Source organism: Microcebus murinus, chromosome 3, assembly GCF_040939455.1.
Source record: "Microcebus murinus isolate Inina chromosome 3, M.murinus_Inina_mat1.0, whole genome shotgun sequence".
Taxonomy (NCBI): domain Eukaryota; kingdom Metazoa; phylum Chordata; class Mammalia; order Primates; family Cheirogaleidae; genus Microcebus; species Microcebus murinus.
This window is the reverse complement of record NC_134106.1, coordinates 80,727,590-80,750,611: the sequence shown is the minus strand read 5'-3', so window position 1 is coordinate 80,750,611 and position 23,022 is coordinate 80,727,590. Positions and strand designations below refer to the sequence as shown.

Sequence of the window (23,022 nt, the reverse complement as noted above, 5' to 3'; positions counted from 1 at the left end):
ACTTTTAAAAGGGACGTGCGAGAGGCCGTGTCGATGTCCAAAGCCTCGGGAGCCACCCCCTTCTCTGCATAAGGCAAAAGACAGTCACCTGTCTGGACAGAGCAGCCTTCTTGCTGGGACTGAGCAAGAAGGAACTGTGACGGATAAAAGCAGACTCTAATTTCAAAATTGTTGAGGTTTGGTACACTTCCTTTTTGGGGATTCCCACGGCTATATTTCCATGCAACGCTAACTTCTTTTGCTAATGGTTGCAAGGTTTTATGGTGGTTGCTCTACTGTGCTTCATAAAGGACATTTGATATTCTTGCAACAGAAAAATAAAATAAAACTGGGAGCATTTTATTTTGTTGGCTCTTTAGTTTTGGTCATTTAATTGTCTGCAGAACTTCTGGTGAGCTGTGGTAGACAGAGCTGGATGGAATTGTATTAGCCGTGTGCTTCTGATCCTCTCACACCTGGAGCCTTGCTGACCTTGGAGGGACTGTCCCTCCCAGGTGTAGCCAATTCCTAGAGACAGGAAAGGACTCACCTGCCCCTTGAGCGTACTTTCCAAATGCAAACCAGCCAATCCAGAGCCACCTGCTTCATGGAGGGCTCACACTTGAGGTCACCAGCCACCTGCCCTACACCCCGGAGCCCACGGAAATTATTCATTCCTCGTTCATTCCTCCCCACAGAAACCACCACCAAGGCTCTTGCCCACATCTTGCCCTTACCCCCTCTGCCTCTGGCTTCCCTGCTGCTACCCGGGTGCCCTCCCAGCCCCTGGGGTGTGGCGTGGCCCCTCCCTTTGGGATCTGTGGGTATAATTCCATCTTTTCAACGGCTGTTGTCTCCTCACCTGTTGGCCTCACTACACCTGAATGATAAAGCCTACCTTTTATTATTGGCAAATAATAAAATGCAGCAAGTGAGTTGTCAGCCTTGGATATAGCATGGTTTTGAAGCAAATTTAAGTCACAGACTGTTCTTCACCATTTCTGTGCTTTCTGGGAGCTAAATCCACATGGCCACCCAACCCCAAAAGGCCCAGAAAGGCCCGGGAAAGCGCAGCCGCACCTACAGGGACAGCAGCCTCAGAGAGGGCGGTGGGACACTCTGCCCGGCTGCTCGCCGTCACCCCTGCAGATAACAGTGCGGGACGGGCCACAGGCAGGCTGGGGTGTCCCACTGGCTGGCAGAATAAAAACTGGAAAATACTGCAGAGGACAGAGACACGTGGGTCCCATTTCTGAAGCTTCCTTCCCTCTGGAGGGGTCCTTGTCAGACTCGCTCTGGTCCCCCACCGGTCCCAGGTGTGTCTTCTGGTGGATTCGGGGGAGAAACGGGGCGGACTGGGTGAAGCTCTTCTTCCTTCTTCGTGGCAGCCACGCTACCACTAGGAAAGCAAATATTTGCTTTGTTCCTGGCTTTAGCCTTGACACAGACCAGCCCCCACTTGGCACCAGCTGTTCTCCAGCTGTGTTGCATCCTGGGGTTTGGTATTAGCATGTGTTGCTGCACATCTAAGCCACACTCTTTGGGTGTAATCTTTAAACTAGGCAAGCCTCAGTTTCCTTATCTCTAGAATGTGAGTTACAATACTTGCCTGGTAAATGCTCTTTGAGGATTCACTCGAGCAAAATATGTAAAACTTCGCTTAAGATTGTTGGCTTCCCCTCCTTTGTCCTTGCTTTTATTTCTCCCACTCTTCTTCATCTCGAGCTTTCTCGCCACCCTGGTCCTGGCAGTGGCTGAATAGCTGCTGGCCCCAGTGGGCTTGTCACTGCAGGCTGGTCCGTTTCTGAAGAGCCAGTGGGCAGCAGGTTCTGGGAGTTTCTCTGCAGGAGGCTTTGTTTTGCTCTGCTTTGCCTGAAGAAGAATGAGGAAGTGGGTTTTGCAAGCGTGCCAGAGAGGGGGAGAACACACTAGTGCTGGAGCCCTGAGGGGGAGGGGTTATGTCCTCCACCACTGCTTTGGGGTCTGGCTGGCCACAGGGACCACAGAAGGGAGAGCTTTTGGGAATGCACAGGAAGGCTCCAGGCACCAAAGCTGGCAGAGGCTGCAGCCCAGGGTGGCAGCTAGATGGCTTGTCCTCTGCACAGCCCGGGGCAGTGCCCTCTGTGGAGTGACAGTGATTTGTTGAAGCACAACGGCAGTAATGAGTAGCCCTGCATGGACCACAGAAGCCAGTGAGTGAGGACCGCAAGAGCAGGAAAACAACCACAAAAACACGAGGTGCTTCTGTTTGTCCAAGGGAGCTATGGGCAGGAGGTCATGGCCAACACCAAGGAGAGTTTGAGAGCAGAGGCTGGAGCAGGGAAACAGCTGGGTTCCACTGATGGCATCCACTTGCTGACCAGGGCTGGGAAAACCCAAGAAACACACGCTTTATCTATGCATTCAGCAGACATCTAAATGCTGTTGTCTGCTGCACTAGGTGCTAGGAATACATCAGCCAGCAAGAATGCTCCTGCCCTAGGAACTAACTTACAGGAAGTGTCCGTCCCATCCTCGCTTTAGAAGAGCCCCTAGGTATTCCCATAAGCATTTAAAATACTTCTTACATCACATTTATTTTTTAGCGCCTCGATTATTTTTGGTGACTATTATTGCTCTCTCCTGTCATCCTCAGTAAGTTCTTAGGGAAGTGGCATTTTACCATGTAAGGCTTGTGTTTTTCCTATGGGCAGTGCATAGAAGTACAAGGTTTTCAAAGACTATTTATAGCCCTTTCCCCCTAGATTTTGTAGGGTGGGGTGAGAAAAAATTCACCTTCAGAATGTTAAAACAATGAAATCAATATAAGATGGATAAGATCAGCAAAATTAGGAAAAGAAACTACCTTGTTTCATTTGTCTGTTTGTGTATGTGTGTCATTTGGATTCAGGTGCACAGAATCGGGATTAATCACAATCCTTGGTTCAAATCACGTATTCTTCTTCAGTCCTTGAATAGCCTGTTTCTTAACCTGTTTGCTGGATAATTAATTAGACAATAATAATCCTCCACCCAACGTTAGATCTAAAACTTAATGAAACTTACATCTTCCTAACCTATCCCAACCCTTGTCCCCCACCTGCCACCTGACATAATCACTGTCAACACACACACACACACACACATACACATATGCATGCACACATTTATATTTAAGAGCACATATGTGACAAAATTGTATTTTAACTATAGATGTGCATGTACATATACACTCACAGGAAAGAGAGAGGGCATGTTTAGTTTTGGTTGTTTTTTATTTTACATACAAGGGCTTCATGCTATAAAATGTTTCTAGGACTTATTTATCCAATAATATACTTCTAAGATTTATCCATATTGTTGCATATTGTTTATTTATTGTAGTAGTTTCTTTTGCCACTTATTTCACCGCTATTGCTATTTCACTGCAGTTTATGTCCACACTCTCTGGCCTAGTAGGTATTTGGGTGGTTTCTACATTGTATTTCACTCTTTATGATGGACATTTTCAATCATACGCAAAAATGGAGAGAACGCTACAAGGACACCCAGCGCAGCCATCACCAGCATCAACAATTATCCACGTACTACTGATCTTATTTCATGTTCTCTGACCCAGCACTGGATAATTTTGAAGCAAATCGCAGGTATCACCCATAAATAATTTAGTATGTCTCTTAGAAAGATAATGACTCCTTCTTAAAAATGTAGCAATCCCAATATCATGCTTATCCCTGAATAGAAGCATAAATCCAGCACTCAGAATTCCCCAGTCACCTTGTACAGCGTGACCCACACTTCTGAAATGACAGAGGGCAGGAAATACATAACCTGTGCAGTCAAGGTGGAGGCTAAAAAGCCGTTGGCAGTTCTCATCTGGCTGCAGCCAGCGGTTTTTCTGGGTCATTGCTGAAGCTGCGAGAATCCGAAGGTGGGGAGCTCCAGCGAGCACTGGCAAAGCCCAGGGAGAAGCCCAAGGAAGGAAGCCGCATGGCTCCCAAGCCTGAAGACCGAGAAAATGCCGAAGCGCCCAGAGCCGCAATGTGCAGCATCCTCACCTGATCCAGCAATCCCAAACCTCGTCTCCTCTCCTTTCACAGGGCAAATCCTCACTAGGAGCTCACGGGCCTCTGCCTGCCCTTTTTAATTCTTCTCCCTCCTTGGATGCTTAGAAAACACGAGAAGAAGAGCAGAAGAGATAAGGATAGGAAAATATAAAAGTGAGGGTCAAAAACTGCCCCAGATCTCCTTCATCTAAGCCACGGGTTGGCAAACCTTTCGTGTAAAGGACTAGACTATAGTAAATATTTTGGGCTTTGCTGTCTCAACTACTCAATTCTGTCTTCAAAGAGCAAAAGCAGCTGAGGACAGTAAACAGACAGGGCTGCATAGCAACAAACTGTCTAGGGAAGCAGAAGGCAGACTGCACTTAGCCCACAGGCTGTAGCTTGTCAATGCTTGGCCTAAATACAGCCAGTTTTATTTTGGTCTATTCCTCCTATGTTTCTGATTATTAAATAGTTACTATAGTTGAAATAGAAAATAGAATAAAATGGAAACATAAAATATAGTTAAAAGTTAATGTTATTATCCCCGTTTTTCAGATGAGAAACTTGATGTACTATGAGATTAAAGGACTTGCCCAAGATCACAGAGCCACCACGTGGCAGTGCTTGAACTTAAACCCAGAAAATCTGTCTTCAAAGTCCTTGTTTTTAACTTTCTCCTTGTCTAGATGCAAACACATTTCAATACGGTTGTAACCATAAAAATTGCACAAAACAATTTACAATTTTCCCTTAGCATTGCAAATATGTAAGTCTTACAATTTTGATCATTATAATTGTTAATTGATGCATAATTTTTTATCATCAGGGTAGTAAGTTTCACTAAATTATTTCATATATGTAATGATTTTCTTTTACTGAGTTATTTCCTAAGATAAATTTCCAGGAGTTGCATCAATGAGCAGCTCTCTGACCTTGTTGTAAGGAGATTGCTGGAGACTGCCAATTTCTATGGTGTAAATACTCCCACAGGGGCCGATTTTAAGCTGCCAACATGACACCACTGAAACAGTTGGGAAGAAATGCACACACTTGGCTCTAGCAAGAATGTGCAAGCTGGGAACCCAGTGCCCCACTGGCTTGGTTCATGTTGCCTTCTTACTTTCCAGCACCAAATTATAAGTGGAATTACAGGGTGTGAGAGTGACTGTTTTGTAACAACTTTGATCTCACTTCTTAACAATGGATAGTCCATGACTATATATTGGTAGCTCAAAGTTCCTTTAATTTATATCTCTGGTTATTACTGAAAATATCATTTTTCCATGTGTTCCTTTATGTGTGTCTTTTCTGCAAATTCCCTACTCATGTTCTTCTATCTATTAGCATGATGATGCTGCTATAGACTAAATGCTATGTCTTCCCAAAATTCATATGTTGAAACTCAAACCCCCAATATAATGGTATTAGGAGGCAGTGCCCTTCAGAGGTGATTAAGTCATGAGGGCAGCCAACTATGAACCAAACTAGACACCACATCTGCCAGCACCTGGATCGTGGGCTTCTCAGCCTCTAGAACAGTGAAAATTAAATTTCTGTTGTTTACAAGCTACTCAGCTAAGGTTATTTGACCATAAAAGATGCCTTTCTTAAACTTTGAACAACTCTATTTGTTATAGTTATTAATTCCTTCAACTTGTTTGACACAATTTCCTTTAAATCTTACTTTTATTATTTTATGGTGCTGAAATTATAACATAATTAAGACTGTCCATATTTACCCTGGCAATTCTTCTGCTGGTACAAGGGGGATTTCAACCTACTTTTTCATCTATTCTATAAATGTCTATTCAATGCCTGATCTGCAGTACTGGAGATACAGCAGAGATGAAAATAATATTTCTGCCCTCATGGATGTTCCATTCAGATAGGAACACAGAAAATAAACAAGCAAATATATAATGGAGGGTCTGGTGGTGATTAGAGCTCTGATGACACAAAAAGGGTGAAGGCACAGAGGGATGGAAGGAGGTGCTATTTGAGAAAGTCCTCTAGGAAGGTCACATTTGACCAGAGACCTGAATAGGTGATGATTTTCCTGCCATTTGATTTTTTTAAGTAAGCCATTTATCTATCTGGACTTTTTTTTTTTTTTTTTTTTGCATGATACAAAAACGGCCCTGGTGATATTTTTCCAATTTGTATACCATTATCTCAATGCTCTTCCTTCTCTTTGTTTTAAGAAGTATTGTTACAAAGTTGGGGCTATTTCTCAGTTCACTAATAAGTTTCAACATGTGTATTTCTCTGACAGCCCACTCTGCTTTAATTGCTATTTTCTGGATTGCCCTCTCCAAAAAGTCCACCAATCCCTGCTGATTCTTCCACTTGACCATTTCTAAATCACACTCCATTTTCCTGAAAGGCAAACTATGTCTTCACCATCTCTGTATCCACAACACCTCCCACACAGTCAGGCCAAAATAGACTTTTAATTCATTCTTGTTGGATGAATGAACGAATTTCAAAACTTAGGTAAATGTTTTCCAATCTTATTCAGACCTAAGGGCACTTCGTTCTGTTAAATAGGTCACAAGTAGCAGAGAGCTACTCACACCCACTCATGGGCACATTCACTCCTGACACTGATTTTCAGAAAAAAAAAAAACAAAAAACAGAACTTTAGTCCTCTACTACAAAGCCACCTTAACACAGCAACTTTGCTAAACAACTGAGGAAAAGAACGGTCTCTCAAAAAGGCGCCGCCACCTCCATAAGGAAGGACATACTTAATTTGTGTTTGAATTATTTCATTCTGTTTATTTTACTTGGGATGGGATTGGAAGTCTTGAAGGCCAGTCTTCAGCGTGGTGAGACCATATGCTTTTCCAGTTCTGTGTCTGCATCGCCTGTGCATCCATATTCCCCCCAAAACCAAGAAGACCAGCGAAAGGGGAGCCAGCGCAATCCCCCAGGAGAACGAGGAGGTGGCTGTGGGAAGAGCAGAGGAAGGTGAGGGGTTGAACATTCTCTCAGTGCAAAATAGGACACAGTCGTGCAGGTGTACAGAGAAGAAAGGAATTGGAGTTTGTTTTCCTTGATAACTGTGCATTGATTTCCAGAAAGTACCTCCCTTACACCAAGATCAAAGATATTTGAGAATGACGTCTGTGGCATTAGAAACACAAGCAAGGTAGGACAAATCTGTTAGAAAGAAACATCGCAGCATAAGTGGGCAGGTGCCAAGGACCTAACTTTGTTCCACCAGCAGGACAATATGCGTTTCATACGTTGCCTGTTTACGTCTGAATTAACCAGCTGTGACATGGCCAGGGAACAACCTGCCCTTTTCCAATAAGCATGGCTGTCATGAGGATTAAATAAATTAGCAAAGGAAAAGAAAACAAGCTTTGAATAAAGGAGCTTCAGGTGCCAAGATTATTGCTTGGATCCAGCCATTCTATATTCTGTTCCTTAGTATCTCTGTGTTACGGAAACAAAGGAAGAAACTATGAATAAAAAGTTAAAAAGTAAGTCTGAGAACAGAGTGTTATTAGACACGTTGTTGATGGGGCCAGAAGTCTACGTGTTTAAGCTGTTATTTGCTGTGGTCTGTTTGGCCATCCAAGAATCGACGCACTCTCAGCCTATTTCTCCAGAGCATTCTTACACCTTAAAATCCACAAGGATTAGAAATAAGTGAAGCTGTAATTTTCTGAGCAGCCACTGGAATACGCCCCTCAGTCCTGCGAAAGGCTTCCAGCCTGTGTTCCCTGGGGTCAGTCGTGGCCAGCCCAGCAAAGGACATGTAGGGACAGGGCTCATGCTTTGGAAAATTTTAAAGGTTTACAGCGTCAGGACCAGACAAACCACAGGTTCCTTTGGCTCACTAATCTGACTCCCAGAGGGTGGATTCTGCTTGTTGTGGGATCCCCTATTTCCAAATGTATACGGCCACAGTCTCTCTCCCCCAGCCTGCACGTCTGGAAATGATCTGAAACGCCACCCTCTGCACACATGCCCCAGTTCTCAAACTTCGACATGAAAGGAGCTTTGTAAGCTGCAGGCTTTGGCCTCTCTGGGAGAATTTGACTGGGTGGATTTGGGGCGAGTCCTGGGATCTGCATTTTTAGCTGGTGGCTAAGGTGAGTGTGATGCTGGCATCACTCAGAGCACAGCTGGAGAAAAGTGGTGCTGAGTATCAGTCCCTGACCCGAGGCTTGACCATGTCACCAGCTTTCCAATTGACAGTATGTCTGCAGCGGCCTCCCTAGCGAAATACGTCGATGTGGAGCACTTTGTGTTGATTGGATTGCTGCAAGGTTGTCCAGAGGCATTGCTGAGACTCCAGCCGGGACTGCTGTGGTTTGCCTGCCTTAATTTCCCCAGGCTGTCAATAAAGACTACATGAACTGAGCCTCCCTTTCTGCTCAACAGTTAAACATCGAGATGAAATCAATTTGGTCAAAAATGACAACATGGGTTTTTCTTTTCTTCTTTTATAAATGTCCTTAAACTGGCTCTAGGTTGGTTTTGCTGTCATCTTGTACTCATTTCCTATTGTCTAGTGACTTTGACCTCAAAGCAGTCCTGAACCCTGGGTATCGCCCAGCCCCAGCTTTTGGAGGATGAAGCTTCTCAACTTCAGGATAAAGAACGATCCACCCTCCTCTAGAAGCCACTCGGGGGCAGCTGTTCCTGGTGACCCAAGGTGGAACCTCATGAGAACACGGGCCATGTAAAAGTTGATTGTAGAACCATTTTATCTGTTTTCCAATAATCAGCATGCTACTTTAATTTTTCATTACACTATAATCTCCCAAAATCCTCCCTCCACACTACCGAAAAAAAAAAAAATCTTAAAAAATGGGAGATTTTCTTTCAGCACCCCACTGACAAGCAGCACAAAGGACTTCCTGTGGAATCATATGGAGAACAAGTAGCTCTGTCTAGTATCTAAGGAATATTCAACTTATTGTTTCCCCCTCTCGGCTTCCCCCCAAATACATACCTTCTTTGACTGTGGTGCGTAGTGTCTGAGAACTCCAGTTATTATGGACAACACATTTAAAATCCGTGTTCAAATCCTCTCTTATGACTGGATCAAAAATCAGTGGCACTTCAACGTAGTTCTCATTGTTTTCAGAATATTCCCTGAGTTAGAAAACATTCACGTCAATATGATGTGTCAAATGCAAGCTTGTCTTTTACAACATAGACACCCAAACTTTCTCATTTAGAAGCATCCATTGTGCTTAAATCGATTTCAGGTTTCATAAAGTTAGGAGCACTTGCCACCATACTCGTGACTTACTTGGGACAGTCCATAGGCCTGTTTGTTCCTGAGGACTGAAGTGTTGCTGAAGACATTGGTCACGGCAATAGGACACTTGTTACAGTGAGAACTTACAGGAGGGCCGGGCGTGGTGGCTCATGCCTGTAATCCTAGCACTCTGGGAGGCCAAGGCGGGTGGATCACTCAAGGTCAGGAGTTCGAAACCAGCCTGAGCAAGAGCAAGACCCCCGTCTCTACTATAAATACAAAGAAATTAATTGGCCAACTAATATATACACAAAAAATTAGCCGGGCATGGTGGCGCATGCCTGTAGTCCCAGCTACTCGGGAGGCTGAGGCAGCAGGATTGCTTGAGCCCTGGAGTTTGAGGTTGCTGTGAGCTAGGCTGATGCCACAGCACTCACTCTAGCCTGGGCAACAAAGCAAGACTCTGTTTCAAAAAAAAAAAGAACTTACAGGAGCCAGTTGGGTTTGGATAGTGGAAAAGTTTGTTTTTTAAGACCTTCAATGAACAAAGAATCAGTAGTGGGAACAGAACATCTAATTTGGGGAAACTTGACTCTCTCACCAATAAATCGTTCACATATTGAAGGGCAGGGAGTTTCCAGGACTCCATCCCCGAGTGGTGTCCCTTCTCCTCGTCCCTACTGCTGACTCACTCTGGAAACTCAAGTCCAGATCAGGGGCAGGGGAGCCACTCTAGCTGGCATAGCTACCATGCATAATCTTAGAGGAAGCCAAAGTCACTTCTCTACTACCTATGAGTATGAATAAAAACATCATTGAGTGGGTCCACTAGGTCTATTTTTGTTCTATTTACTAGGGGAAAATAGGCTCCTTTAAGTAAATGGTTAGTATGAGTAAGCTGACATAGGGCATTCAGTGACGGCCAAGTCTTTCGCAACAAGGACTTGCAAGAACACGATTATGCGAACCACACATAATTTTTATCCACTAAATTATACCCAGAAAGACCTTTTTGACAAGTCTTTCCAAAGAACACAGAAATTTGGCAAGCAAAAGTTCAGGTTAATTCAAGTATCAAAACTGTAATTAAAAAAAAAATGCTTTATAATTTGAAAGGTTGAATGGTTCCCATTTACAAGGTCTGACTGTTCTAGTTTCGGAGTAAGAAAACATTTTCTAGAGATGACTGCTTATGAGAACTAAATTCTTTCTGTCTTTTGCTATTACCCTTCCTTAGAGCCTGTGGCAGCCCTAAGAAACAGAAGAGATGCCTACAGAGACTGTGGCCAGGCCTCAAAGTCTTTTTCAGGGTTTATAAAAACCTTTAACGGTCAGGTTGCAGAGTAGGGAATGGAAATTTATTATAATAACTCCAAAATATTTTTTAATCCTGCAAAAATCAAGAAATAAATGTTTAAAAACCTATCGAATGCAACATTACTACCAACTGGTCAAGTCATAGTTACAGAGAAAGTTTGATTCTTAAGATAATTTTTGGCAAAACTCAATTTTTAATACACTTTAAAAGCCAACGGCTTAGAATGAAAAGTTACTTTTAATGTGGTCTGTGTGTCATATTGATAAGTTGGATATGACATTGTCTTCAAAAGAAAGTGAACTTGCAAAGATCACTGCAAAAGAAAGAGTGAAGCCTGCAAAAATCACTGCAAAAGAAAGAGTAAAGCCTGCAAAGGCCAAGAGAAAACGCTGGCCCACTTACTGGCGCGGCCCCTCTGTCACGCGGCCTCCCTGGTAGGCGCCGTCTATGAGGGTGTCGTTGGCTCTCCACCACAGCATGGTGGTTAAGGGCGTGCTGGCCCCCAGAAACACCTTACACGGGATCACCAGTCTGGACCCTGTGTGCGGCAAGACACAGCACGTCAACCCTCAGAACCCAGCATCTCACATCCACGAGCAAACTTGAACAGGGGACCCCCTTCCCTCGTCTTCTCAGACACCCCGCACTGGCCAAGTCTTTTCTTAGAAGGAAATTGAGTTTTCTCCAGCGACTTTGTTCACATAGAGTCTCAGCATGTACCGAGTACCTCCGATTCCTTCAACTGGACTTCATGGCAGGCCACAACCAGGAGGCACAGGGAGTCAAATGGCTTCTCCAAGGCCATTCGGCTCCTACGGGGCACTCTGAATTCAAGGGCTGCTTCCTCCGCAACTTTAGTCACCTCAAAAAAATCCAGAGCAATATGCAGATTCTTTCTCTTTGCCCATTGCTGGTCTCAGCTCTGACATTTACCCTGGGAACTCCTCGCTCCCGGACAGCGCTCATTGAGGATTAACCCTGTAAGAAGCCCTGTGTTTCCTGCAGATGGCTCTGCCGTTGTGTGAGGTAATGGTACTAGATCCCCTCGCCTCAGTCTTGGGAAGTTATTTTTCTTTTTAAGTCACCAAAGAGGAAGAGAGGGAAAAGTAGAAAAAAATTCTTCCCACTCATTTCTTACTCATGGGTGACATGCCTCCTTGTGGGAATGTCTTTTAAGGTCGCTGGCCCCACTAGGGCTTAGAATGCCAGCTTTTCCCCATCCTATGCCACCCCTTATGACTTCGAAGAGTCCCCATCAGCTGTAGCTGAGCCCATAAAATCAGTGTCACGTGAAGCCACCACCCACTTAGTGCATTCAGGGCAACTGACTAGGGACTGGTTTCCACTCAGTTGGGAAGCACCGAGGACCAGGGCCCTGGGACCCTAGGCAGCACCAGCACAGCCGGTGTCCCCATTGCCCGGGGTTTCCAGGCAGCTGTTCCTAGAGCCAAGGCGGCCACGTGGGCTGCAACTCACGTGCCAGCCAGCAGTCCCAGCATCTGCACAAAAGCCCACCTCCTCTATGGCCTCCAACTAAAATTTAAACTTTAATCCCAACACCAAACAGAAGTAAAAAGCAAATAATTTTTTTATTATTAATAAAAAGACTCTGCAGCCAGGATTTTATACATGAGCATCAGACCTTCAAAACCATTTTATAGAAACAAACACACAAAAGAGTGCAGGCTTCACTGGCACACAGACTGGAATCTGAACCCCAGAGGGTGGCTTTTTAGACTTTGTGGAGCCACCATGACTCCCCTAGGTGGCTTTTCCTTCTGGATAATGGGAGAAATAAAACCTTCCTGCAGGGTCGATGTTGGAGTTGAATTGGACAAAGTAGATGCTCAATAAATGTCAATCCTCCCACCACACATACATACAGAGCTAGCATCAAAAGGCTATTAACACAGCCCCCATACATGCCCCCACTGGCTACCGTGTGGACCCCCAGCGGGTGTGTGCTGGCTGGGATGGACTGCACCACATGGGGTGAAAAGCGGAGAACCCCGTGGTCATCTGCACCACACCATTCAGCTGGCTGACCAGCTATTCTGGCAACAAGAAACCGCCTACAACCACTGCCAGCCCCACTTCACAAACAGAGCCTTAGAGAGATGCTGAGATTCAGACAAGTGAATTATCTTAAATATACGAAAGGTGCTGGCTATGGAAGGGATTCCTGCTGTTGTTAATTCTCTCGTACAGTTAATAACTACTGCCACCATGTTTAGATTTTCACATTTAGATTTTGGTAGGTAGGGTTTTTACAAAGCAAAGTATACCTGTTTTCAAACAATGCCGTTTCTAACAACACTGGACAAAGGGACATGTCCCCTCATGTTTGTTCTTGCAGCCTCACACACTGGGATTCTAAGGCCTCCACCCAGGCACACTGCACCCCCAGGGCCAGGTATGGTTGGCAGGCAAGAGTCCCAAGCCCCCAGTGTCGGGATATCAGGCACCCCCGCAGGCGTCTGGGTTGCATAGTGTTTCCAGGCCTTACCCAGAGAAGCTGAGATGGTCTGGAGAGGAGAAATGATCACAGGAATGGTCTCCTCTTTTCTTTCTGGGAAAGATGCAAGGAAAAGAGATTGCATTAGGAAAGCTCTCATTTACAGCTGAGGTTCAAGGTCCATTGTTTGGCTAATTAGCTAAATTATCCTTTTCAGCAGGGCCAGTCATTGTGAGAATCAGCCTTTGTCTGGCAAAGGAAACAGGCTCTCCACAAAATTGAGCATCTTTGCCCAACCTTTCCCAGCAGAGAGATTACTGGAAAGAGGCCACAGTTAAATGCACATTCCGCTGATAGAACGGGCCTCTGCTTCTTTGCTCTGTGATAAACAATTAACCATTCCCCTCCCAGTCTTCCCGAACAGAATCTTAATAGTCATGTTTTGCCCATAGGATAGGCTTTACCGGAAGGTCTAATATCTCCTCCACCCTTCCCAAGTCCTGCCCCAAGACCCTGAAGATTCAATTCTTTAAGAAAAGGCACAGGGACTCAAGCTCCACTCATTTGTAAGGCTAATCTCACGATGGGTGATAAACATAGTAACCCAGTCTTGGCCACTACTGCCTTGTTAATTGAAGAGAGAAACTCTTCAGGAGGTAGAGGGAGGTCTTCCAGGGATTAGAACCAGTTTGAAAAAACTGGGCACCTGAAGTGAGCAAAAAAAGGATGCCTGGGGTGCATGCAGGGCTATTTTATATACTGAATACCTAACACAACTGGAGTCTTTTAAGGTGATTTCAGAGAGCTTTGGGAACATATTGTCCAAATTGGGCAACTATCCTCATCATCCTCACTTCTTCCGCTAAAAAGCATCTTGAAATCCTACCAAGCACAAGTGTGAGGCCGACAGCAGTGCAGCCGGAGGAGCAGTGGCTTCCCGACAGTGGCCAGAAGCCTTCTCCATCCTCAGAGTCACATCGCTGCCCTGTGGAGCTGGGGCATTCTAGAGAGAGACGCCTCCCGGCCTGGAACCTCAGTGCTTCTCAAACTTGAGGGTGCACCAGCGTCATTTAGGGGGGCTTGTGAGACCTAGATCGTAGCCCCTGCCCCCGTGCCCAATTAGGTCTACATGGGCTTGGAAATGACACAGCTGCTGCTGGTCCAGGACCACCCTTTAAGAGCCAGGGAGACGCGGGAGCATGACATCGAGGATGATATGTAGGATGGCTGCCCCCTAGTGTCCTGTGCAGTGTCGCACGACAGGATAATGCCCGTCAAAAGGCACAGGATGGCTCAGGCAACCACCCTGTCCGGGAACAAGGAGTCGATATGAATCAATCCTCACGGGACTATAAAAGAAATATATTCCAGACACTTTGGTTCATGGAGAAACATGGTAAAACTGAATGTCTGAATTCTCTGTGAGAAAAAATGTCGTTTCCCCTCACAGACCAATTATATGCCCTTAATATGTTCCCAAAGCTTTCTGAAACCCCCCTTAAAAGACTCCAGTTGCATTAGGTATTCAGTATATAAAGTTAAAAGTTGTGGCACACTCTTCAAGGCAGAGACCAGGACATACACACTTTCATACCCCTTGCACCTAGCTCCGTGTCCGGCATGCAGGAGGAGTGGTGTAAACACTGAACAAATGTGACATATTGGCCACCATGTTCACAACATTATTTTCAAGTATAATTCATTTTAATCAATGAGAACTCTACTTGAAATTCTGGTAACTAGACACACCTTAGGAATGACCAGGAAAAAAAAAAAAAGAAAGAAAGAAAGAAAGAAAGAAAGAAAGAAAAAGGATGCTTTCCACTGGGTTCACCCATGCATAGCCCTCTGGTTGAAAAATCCAATAAAATCCTAGTATCCTAGAATTACACATAAAGTTACAAAAACCATGTTGTGATCGCCAGGCCCCATAAATCCAAACCTCCCACAGTAAACTTTATAAAGGGAACTTCCAAGGAAACCACTGTTTGGCCCTCTCTAGTGGTATGTTTTAGCTTCGGTCTTGGAGCCCTACCAACTGCCCAATTCATTCATGTTTCCTAATAACAATACCCTAATTTATACCTCTCAAAGTGTCACACGAATGTCTTATTAGGATGATGCTTTAGGAAAGTTGACGTATCTGTTTCCCTTTACCCTTCTTTAAAAGACCTTCAAGGAATGCTATGTGGACCTAAATTTGTTCTTTGCATGCTTGTTATTCAACTAGGATGGAAAAATACCTGGATGGCAAGTACTTACCCCTGACGCATAGCTCGACACTCCTGCTGATGTCGTATTGCTGGCCTCCGTGCGTAAACGCCATGGAGCAGCGGTAATAGCCCGCATCCTCCATGGACACATCATGCACGACCAAGCGAGTGGTTCCCCTCACTCTTGCAAATTTCTCATTGTCTTGATCCAAGAGGACAGAATCCTTAAGGGAATATTTTTTAAGGCTATGTTACATAATAATAGATACCTCAAAGGCTATATAAATCACATCATCGTTATCAACCAATGTTGAATTTGCAGCCCAAGAATTGTCCTGGTATTTATTTTGCCAAATTTGTTCTTTGGGCATACTTTTAACTGTATTTTTAAGAAAGGGAATTTGTTAACATGTAAAACAAATAAAATTACTAGATTTGTTTAACCACCATATTTGAAGCATATTTGTTTAAGCACAACTGGGAAAAAAGAGACTAACTCTTCTTCCACAAAGTAGGCCACTTAAAATACAAATATATTTATGACTTGGCTGATACCCATAGGCCTTAGGAAATATGTGGGAAGAGCACTATTAAATAGCCATGATGACTTCGACAACAATGTTCAGAAGAGATGACATTGCAGTGATTACTTTAAAAATCATTTCAATCTTATGGGTCAGTATGATACAGAAAATTTTCTGAGAGAAAACTAAATGGGGGAAATGAATCTACACTTTGTATGTGGACACAAGGTTCTACGGGTTCTCTGCAGAATGGAATCCTCACTATCAAAGCTTTAAATTAATAGGAAGAGCCGAATGGGATTTGAGAAAACATGCCAATGAGCACACAATGTTCTCAGGAAGATCTCTTTCAAAATCATGGTCATCGACAGCTTGCGATAGTCAAATATAACCTTGAGTCATTTCAGACTCTTAATCTGAGTGGGAACACAGATAAAATTGAAATAGCCACATGGCTCATGAAGTATTACTTTACAATGTATTTAATTAAAAGGAGAGATTTCATAGTTCTAAGCATGAGTAGTCAGATATGAAAAATCCATGAGGACTCCGCACCGCAGCTGTCCCCATGGTGTTGGGGCCTGGCCTCCAGGCTTAGAGGTTTGGCTTTGCCACCTGCCAGCTGTGTCACCTTGGGAATGTTCCTTCTGTTCCCTTATCTGTCAGATGGGTGTGTTGACACTTACATCCTTGGGTTGCATATTAGGGAGTTTAGAACAGGCTGGGACACAGTATGTGCTCGGTGATGCTTAGCATTATTATGAAGTGGACAAATATTATTAAGCACCACCATGATCCTTGTCCACCCACATTTACTGAGCACCATTTATATGTCAAGCACTGAACGAGGTGCTTCATATGTGTCATTCTGTTTAGTCTTCAAAACAATCCCAGGCAGTGGGAATGACTAATTGCCATTTCACAGAGGAAGCAGGTTTGAGAGGTAACGTCACTCCGCCAAGGCTACACAACAGGTAAGTGAAGGGACAGGGTTTCAAACCCAGACCCATTGATGCCAGAGCCTGGGCTCTTTCCTCCGTAAGTGAAACCTTTCGTTTGTCCTCTTTGTACTCTTCCTAAACCAAAAGATGTATTCTATGCCCAGGCCAGCTTATTCATAGGAGCTGGCTGCCTTCCTCTACTTTCAGAAAATCATCTTAAAGTTTCCAATATTAAATTGATATCATATCTATCTCATAGTTACAATACCAGTCAACTGGTCAACCTGTTATTGATTAAAGAGTTAATTCCTATCGATGATTAAACCAATAACTGTACTTTTCAGTATCAATCTATAGTCTATATCAGCAGTTGGCAAACTTTTTCAGGAAAAGGCCAGATAGGAAATGCTTTAGGCCTTATAGTCTGTGTGGTTTCTGTCACAACTACGCAGTGCAAAAGCAGATAGACGATACATAAACAAATGAGCGTGATAACTGTGTTCCTGTAAAACTTTATTTAATGACTCTGAAATTTGAATTTTGTGTGAATTTCACATCCTGAAATATTCCTTTAATTGTTTTCAAATATTTTTAAAAAAAAGCAAAAAATGATACTTAGCTTGTGAGCTATACAAAGATAGGAGGCAACTTGGTCTGGCCCCAGACCATAGTTTGCCAACACCTGGTCTACTTAAGCTTAATATTTGATGTTCTCACTATGAACTACTAAAACATCCAATAGTATTTACTCAGCCAGACAAGGGTGTGTTTACATTTACTTCTTTAGCCCAAAGGTTAATTGTCATGTGCTTTTAAAAAAAAAAACCTCCTTTAATATGTGCATAAAATTGATATATAAAGTAACAATTTTTTTCTGAATTTTTAGAGACAAATGATAAAATAAAAAGCTATTCTCTTCAGTTGTTTTTTAGTCTGGATTCATTTTATATTCTGTCTTCACAAATCACTATTTCAAGGACCTTTACCCAAGCCACATAAGGAATAACAGAACATATTGATCATGGTCCTTTAAAATTGTTTAAAATATAATCATCCCTCAGTAACTTTGGGGGATTGGTTCCAGGACTATTCCCACAACAGGTACCAAAATTCACAGATGTTCAAGTCTCTGATATAAAATGGCATAGTACTTGCATATAACCTACACGCACATCTTCCCATATAATCTTTGAATCATCTCTAGACTACTTATATTACCTACTACAATGTAAATGCTATGTAAGTACAGCCATTCGTCACTTAACAACAGGGATACATTCTGAGATATTCATCCTTACGCAATTTCATCATCGGGCCAACATCAGAGTGTACTTACACAATCCTAGGTGGTACAGCCTACTACACACCTAGGCTATGTAGAGATGTAGGTATTGCTCCTATGCTACAAACCTGCACCACGTGTTACTGAATATTGCAGGCAATTAGAACACAATGGCAAGTATCTGTGTATCTAAACATAGAAAAGGTGATGCATCACACTACATTACCCACAGCTACGATGTCACTAGACAGTAGGAATTTTCAAGCTTTGTTATAATCTTATGAAACCACTGTCGTATACATTGTTGACTGAAATGTCATCATGCTGTACATGACTATAGTTATTACACTGTATTTCTTTATTTGTATTATTTTTAATATTATATTGTTATTTTGTTTCTTTGTTTTTCAATACTTTTGATCTGAGATTGGTTGAAGCCAAGGTTGGTTGGATCCTCAGAGGCAGAATACACAGAATCAAAGAGCACACAATTTGTGTGTACCTGTGTGTGTGTGTGTGTGAATGTATTGTCTTCAGAAAATGCGTATTGTATATCTTTCCTATGGCTAGTAAAATACATTTTAATGAAATGGCATTTTTTAAAGATATACCTTGTACCATTGAATCTTCAGGTCAGTTTTGTTACGGGTGAATTCACTCAGGTCAGGGCACACTAACATCCCGGAGGTTGACAAGGTTAGATATTGCGGGTATGAGATCAACGGCATGGAAGCTTCTGTATTCTCAAAAACCCTGAGCTCAATGGACATTTCGTCACAGTGAGAGGCATTTCTGATTTAAAAGGGGGGAAAAAAAGGATAATAAATGGCAAAGCAAAATAAAAGTAAAATGAAATGAAATTAAGAGTAATTTCCCCAACCCCATTAAATTCTGTATCTGCATTTTCTTGATTGGTGCAGATGGTTCCCAACTTACAATGGTAAAGTTTAGAATCTTTTGACTTTACAATGGTACAAAAGCAATACGCATTCAGTAGAAAACACATTTCAGTATAGTATTCAATACATTACGTGAGATATTCAACACGTTATTATAAAATAGGCTTTGAGTTAGATGATTTTGCCCAAATATAGACTAATTTAAGTGTCCTGAGACCATTTAAGGTAGGCTAGGCTAAGCTACTATGCTTGGTAATTTAGGTGTATTAAATGCATTTCCAACCTAACGATATTTTCAACTTAAGATGGATCAGGACATAACGCCACCATAAGTCAAGGAGCATCTGTATTACAGTACTTCTGTCCCTGAACCTTTCAAATTCTTGAGAGACAAAGAGCATCACAGCCTAATTGTTGCAAAGAAGCAGTGATATGTCCTGCGTTTTTCATAAAAAGTCCTGCCACAAGCCCCATTCCAAGGTCATCAAGGGCCACTAAGAAATTCCCACGTCTTCTTCAAAAGGGTTTAAACCCTCCAGTTCTGGGGCTTCTTGAACACAGCCCAACATGCTCCAATTTCACGGTCCAAGGAACCATATCCAAATGGAGAGATTGTTTCCCAAGAACCACTGTTTCCATAAAAAGAAAATTTCCTTTACTTCTCTTGGGAATGATCTATCAACTGAAGTCTAATTTCAGAGCACTGCTGGAAACTTAGTGTAAGAACTATAAAATATTGTTGCAATACTACATGGGGAAGTTAACTTGGTAAGTTTGTTTGTTTTTGTTATCATTATTATTTTTGTTGGCTTAATCATAATTTGAATACCATAATTCTATTGAGACACTAGAACTGGGAAAAGGGCAGAGGCAAAACCTTGTTGGAAACATGGGGGGACAGAAGACAGTAATTAAAACTCCTTTTTAAAGTAGAAAAACATAAAAATACAAATTATTTCAGCTAATTTCCTGGTTACCTAAGACACAAAAGACTTCAACAGAGATAATGAGAATGTGTTTGACATCAAGGGGTAAAAATTACACAGCAAAATGTATAACAATCTATACCCAAAGAAACCACAAAATGTGAAAAATATATGTGGAAGAAATGTGATAAAAGCTTTCTACCTGAAAGTAAAAAGAATTAATTAAAATACATGATCTGGTTTAAAAAAGGAAAAGTAGACGAACATTTTATGCATATAGAACCGCAGAAAGTTAGCTCTCACTTTGAAAAGTGCACGATCTCACGGCAAGTTGAATAAAGGCCAATGAGCCTGAGATAAAAAAACAGTGCACACTTGAAAAACAGTCACCATGGTAGCTATTACCAGAGAGTAGCTTCATGCCAGGCCTGTGCCAAGGGCTTTACATACAGAGTTTCATTGATTCCCCAGCCCTATGAGGTAGGAATTCTTATTATGTCATTTTCAGATGAGAAAAATTAACTGCACAGAAATTAAGTAGGCTGGATAGACACTAAGAGGTCAAACCAAGGTGTGAAGCAGGGAAAACCCATAAATTAGGGCACTATCTCCAGAAACCAAGCTGACTAGACATATCGAGAGTTACAAACCTGTTCACCTTATTGATCTGGTAATTCCCCTCGAGCAAAACACTCCCTGAAAGTAACTCAAAAGAAAGAGAGGGGTGAGGGGCAATTTGATCAGTACTCACACTCCCCATGCAGTGTGGCATCACCCTGGCAGAGGGATGGTAACCATTAGTGCTGGACACCAAATGTGCCCATTTCCCCCTATTGCAAGCACATGGTGCATCGCATGCCCTGGCCTCCCTGTGGGTGGGTGCAGTTATGATTCCACTCAATGAGTTGTATATGTGCTACTTCTATATCAAAGTTATAGTAGCCATGAAAGACACTCCAAAGCATGTTTCCTTCTAGTACAGCAACCAATAACATTTGAAATAGCGACTGTTCCTAAGGATCTGCCAACCCACACTGGACTTGTTGAATGTGTGAGAAATAAGCCTTTGTTATTTTAAGCCAGCCACTGGGATTTGGAAGCTGTCTGTTATAGTGGCATAACCTTGCCTACTCTGGCAGAAAGACAATGTGGATTCTAGGTCATGAGATCATAAAAAATCACGGAAAAAAGGCAGTCCCATGCCCTATGACTCTAAATCTCAAAGAGTATTATGTCAACTGCTGGTGACTGTCATTCTACTAGAACCTCAACCTTATAGCTGAAAGAGAGTTTCAGAGATAAGCCAGATAAACCCAGCCACATGCAAAGAAAGCTTGACACACATTGGGATTTGCATTGCCCCCTCAATCTCAGGTCTCTTTTTTTTTTCCTATAAAAATAAATAAAGGCATTAGGTATAATTTTTTAATTCAGTATAAAAATACACTGTAAGACAAACATGACTCAGCTCACATCTCCCTGATTTTGCACAGCATCACTTTAGTAGTCTTGCAAACTGCCTTTTGGGAAGGAGAGAGTGTTTCCATGTGTTTATTAACCGACTTCCATGGCACTCTCCATGCTAGATCCTTCTCATGCTGTGGTCCCACAAAACCCTTCCAACAAAATTCCTTACAGGGAATAAAATTGTGACTTATAAAAGTCAATAAATAAGACCAAGTTCCCACCAGATAGAAAGTGAGAATGCCAAGATTCCCATCTATATCTGTCTGACACCAAATTTAATTTTTCTTTACTATACTATTAAGTTATCCTGGAAAAGAATTTGTATCCTAAAAAAAAAAAAAGAAGAAGAAGAATCATGCATTTATGGCTATTATGAAACCCAGACATCCATATTTTTCCAATATAAGAATAGAAGATTATTGGTTCATAGAAAAGATTGAATCTATCCTAAAATTGCCTATAGAAGAGGCTAGGCACAGGGACAGTAGTGTCAAGCTAGGTTTGGTTTAAAAAGATTCTCAACATCACACACACACGCAGAGAACCCTCACCCCATCTCTCTCTCTCTCTCTCTCTCTCTCTCTCTCTCTCTCTCTCTCTCTCTCTCTCTCTCTCTCTCTCTCTTTCTCTCTCTCTCTCACGCACATGCATGCATACCATCTAGGACTGGGGCTGATGTGGTCAAATTCTTCCATCCACCAGCAATTCCTTTGTGCTAAGAATATCACTTTCTCTGGTTCTCCTTCTAAATGTAAATATTCCTGAGTACAATTCCTCCTTAAATCCAGTTAAGTTTATGAAATGTGAAAGGCCTATCAAGCCAGCTGGTAGAGGGAGCACGCAGAGCCTTGGAAAAGATTGAGGCAGCAGCTGAAATACACCAGAAATACTATTTTCCAATCAGGCCAGAGGCTGCCCTCACCCTTTCAGAAGAACTAAACCAGGAAACTTTGACGCTTCCTAGCACTAGGCTGAAAACTTGTCCTTCAGAAAGCAGCAGGACATGCCAAGACCATTAAGTGGGGAAAGGGAAGTCTCTTCCATGAATGGTGTTGGGAGAACTGGATATCCACATGCAAAAGAATGAAGCCTTACCTAACACCATCTATAAAAATTAATTCATAACGGATCAATGTAACAGCTAAAACTATAAAACTCTTAAAAGAAAACATAGGGAAAATTCTTTATGATATTGGATTGGGCATTGATTTCCTAACACCAGAAGCACAAGCAATAAAGGAAAAAATAGATAAATTGGAATTGATCAAAATTAAAAGCTTTTGTGCATCAAAGGACACTATCAACAGAGTGAATATGCAACTCACTGAATGTGCAAAAATATTTACAAATCATATATCTGGTAAGAAGTTAATATCCAGCATATATAAAGAACTCCTAAATCTTGACAACAAAAAAGAAAATCCAATTTTTTAAATGAACAAAGGACTTAAATAGACATTTCTCCAAAGAAGTTACACAAATGTCCAATAAGCATAAGAAAAGATGCTCAATATCACTAATCATTAGGAAAATGCAAATCAAAACCATAATGAGATACCACTTCAAATCCATTAGCATGCCTATTATCAAAAAAAAAACCCACACACACAGGAAATAGCAAGTGTTGGTGAGGATGTAGAGAAATTGAACCTTTGTACACTGTTGGTGAGAACATGAAATAGTACAGTCACGATGGAAAATAGCATGGCAGTTCCTCAAAAAATTAAATATAGAATTACCATGTGATCCATTAATTCCTCTTTTGGGTA

At 42.3% G+C, this 23,022-nt stretch overlaps 1 protein-coding gene across 3 annotated transcripts in view; it reads right to left on the bottom strand.

Annotated features, from left to right (window-relative positions):
• Window positions 1-867: 867 nt before the first annotated feature.
• Window positions 868-23,022, bottom strand: part of IL1R2 (interleukin 1 receptor type 2) — a 38,617-nt gene continuing 16,462 nt past the window's right edge. For 2 of the 3 annotated variants that reach the window (XM_012740527.3, XM_012740528.3), the window contains 6 exons: window positions 18,573-18,753; window positions 15,264-15,438; window positions 13,053-13,115; window positions 10,949-11,084; window positions 8,977-9,119; window positions 6,759-6,956 (listed from right to left, as the gene is read on the bottom strand). In XM_012740527.3, the coding sequence (XP_012595981.2) occupies window positions 6,790-6,956; window positions 8,977-9,119; window positions 10,949-11,084; window positions 13,053-13,115; window positions 15,264-15,438; window positions 18,573-18,753 (865 nt within the window). In that variant the 3' untranslated portion in view covers window positions 6,759-6,789. Of the gene's footprint in view, window positions 1,852-6,758; window positions 6,957-8,976; window positions 9,120-10,948; window positions 11,085-13,052; window positions 13,116-15,263; window positions 15,439-18,572; window positions 18,754-23,022 lie in introns of those variants that run through there. The other variant, XM_012740529.3, reaches the window with a different exon arrangement.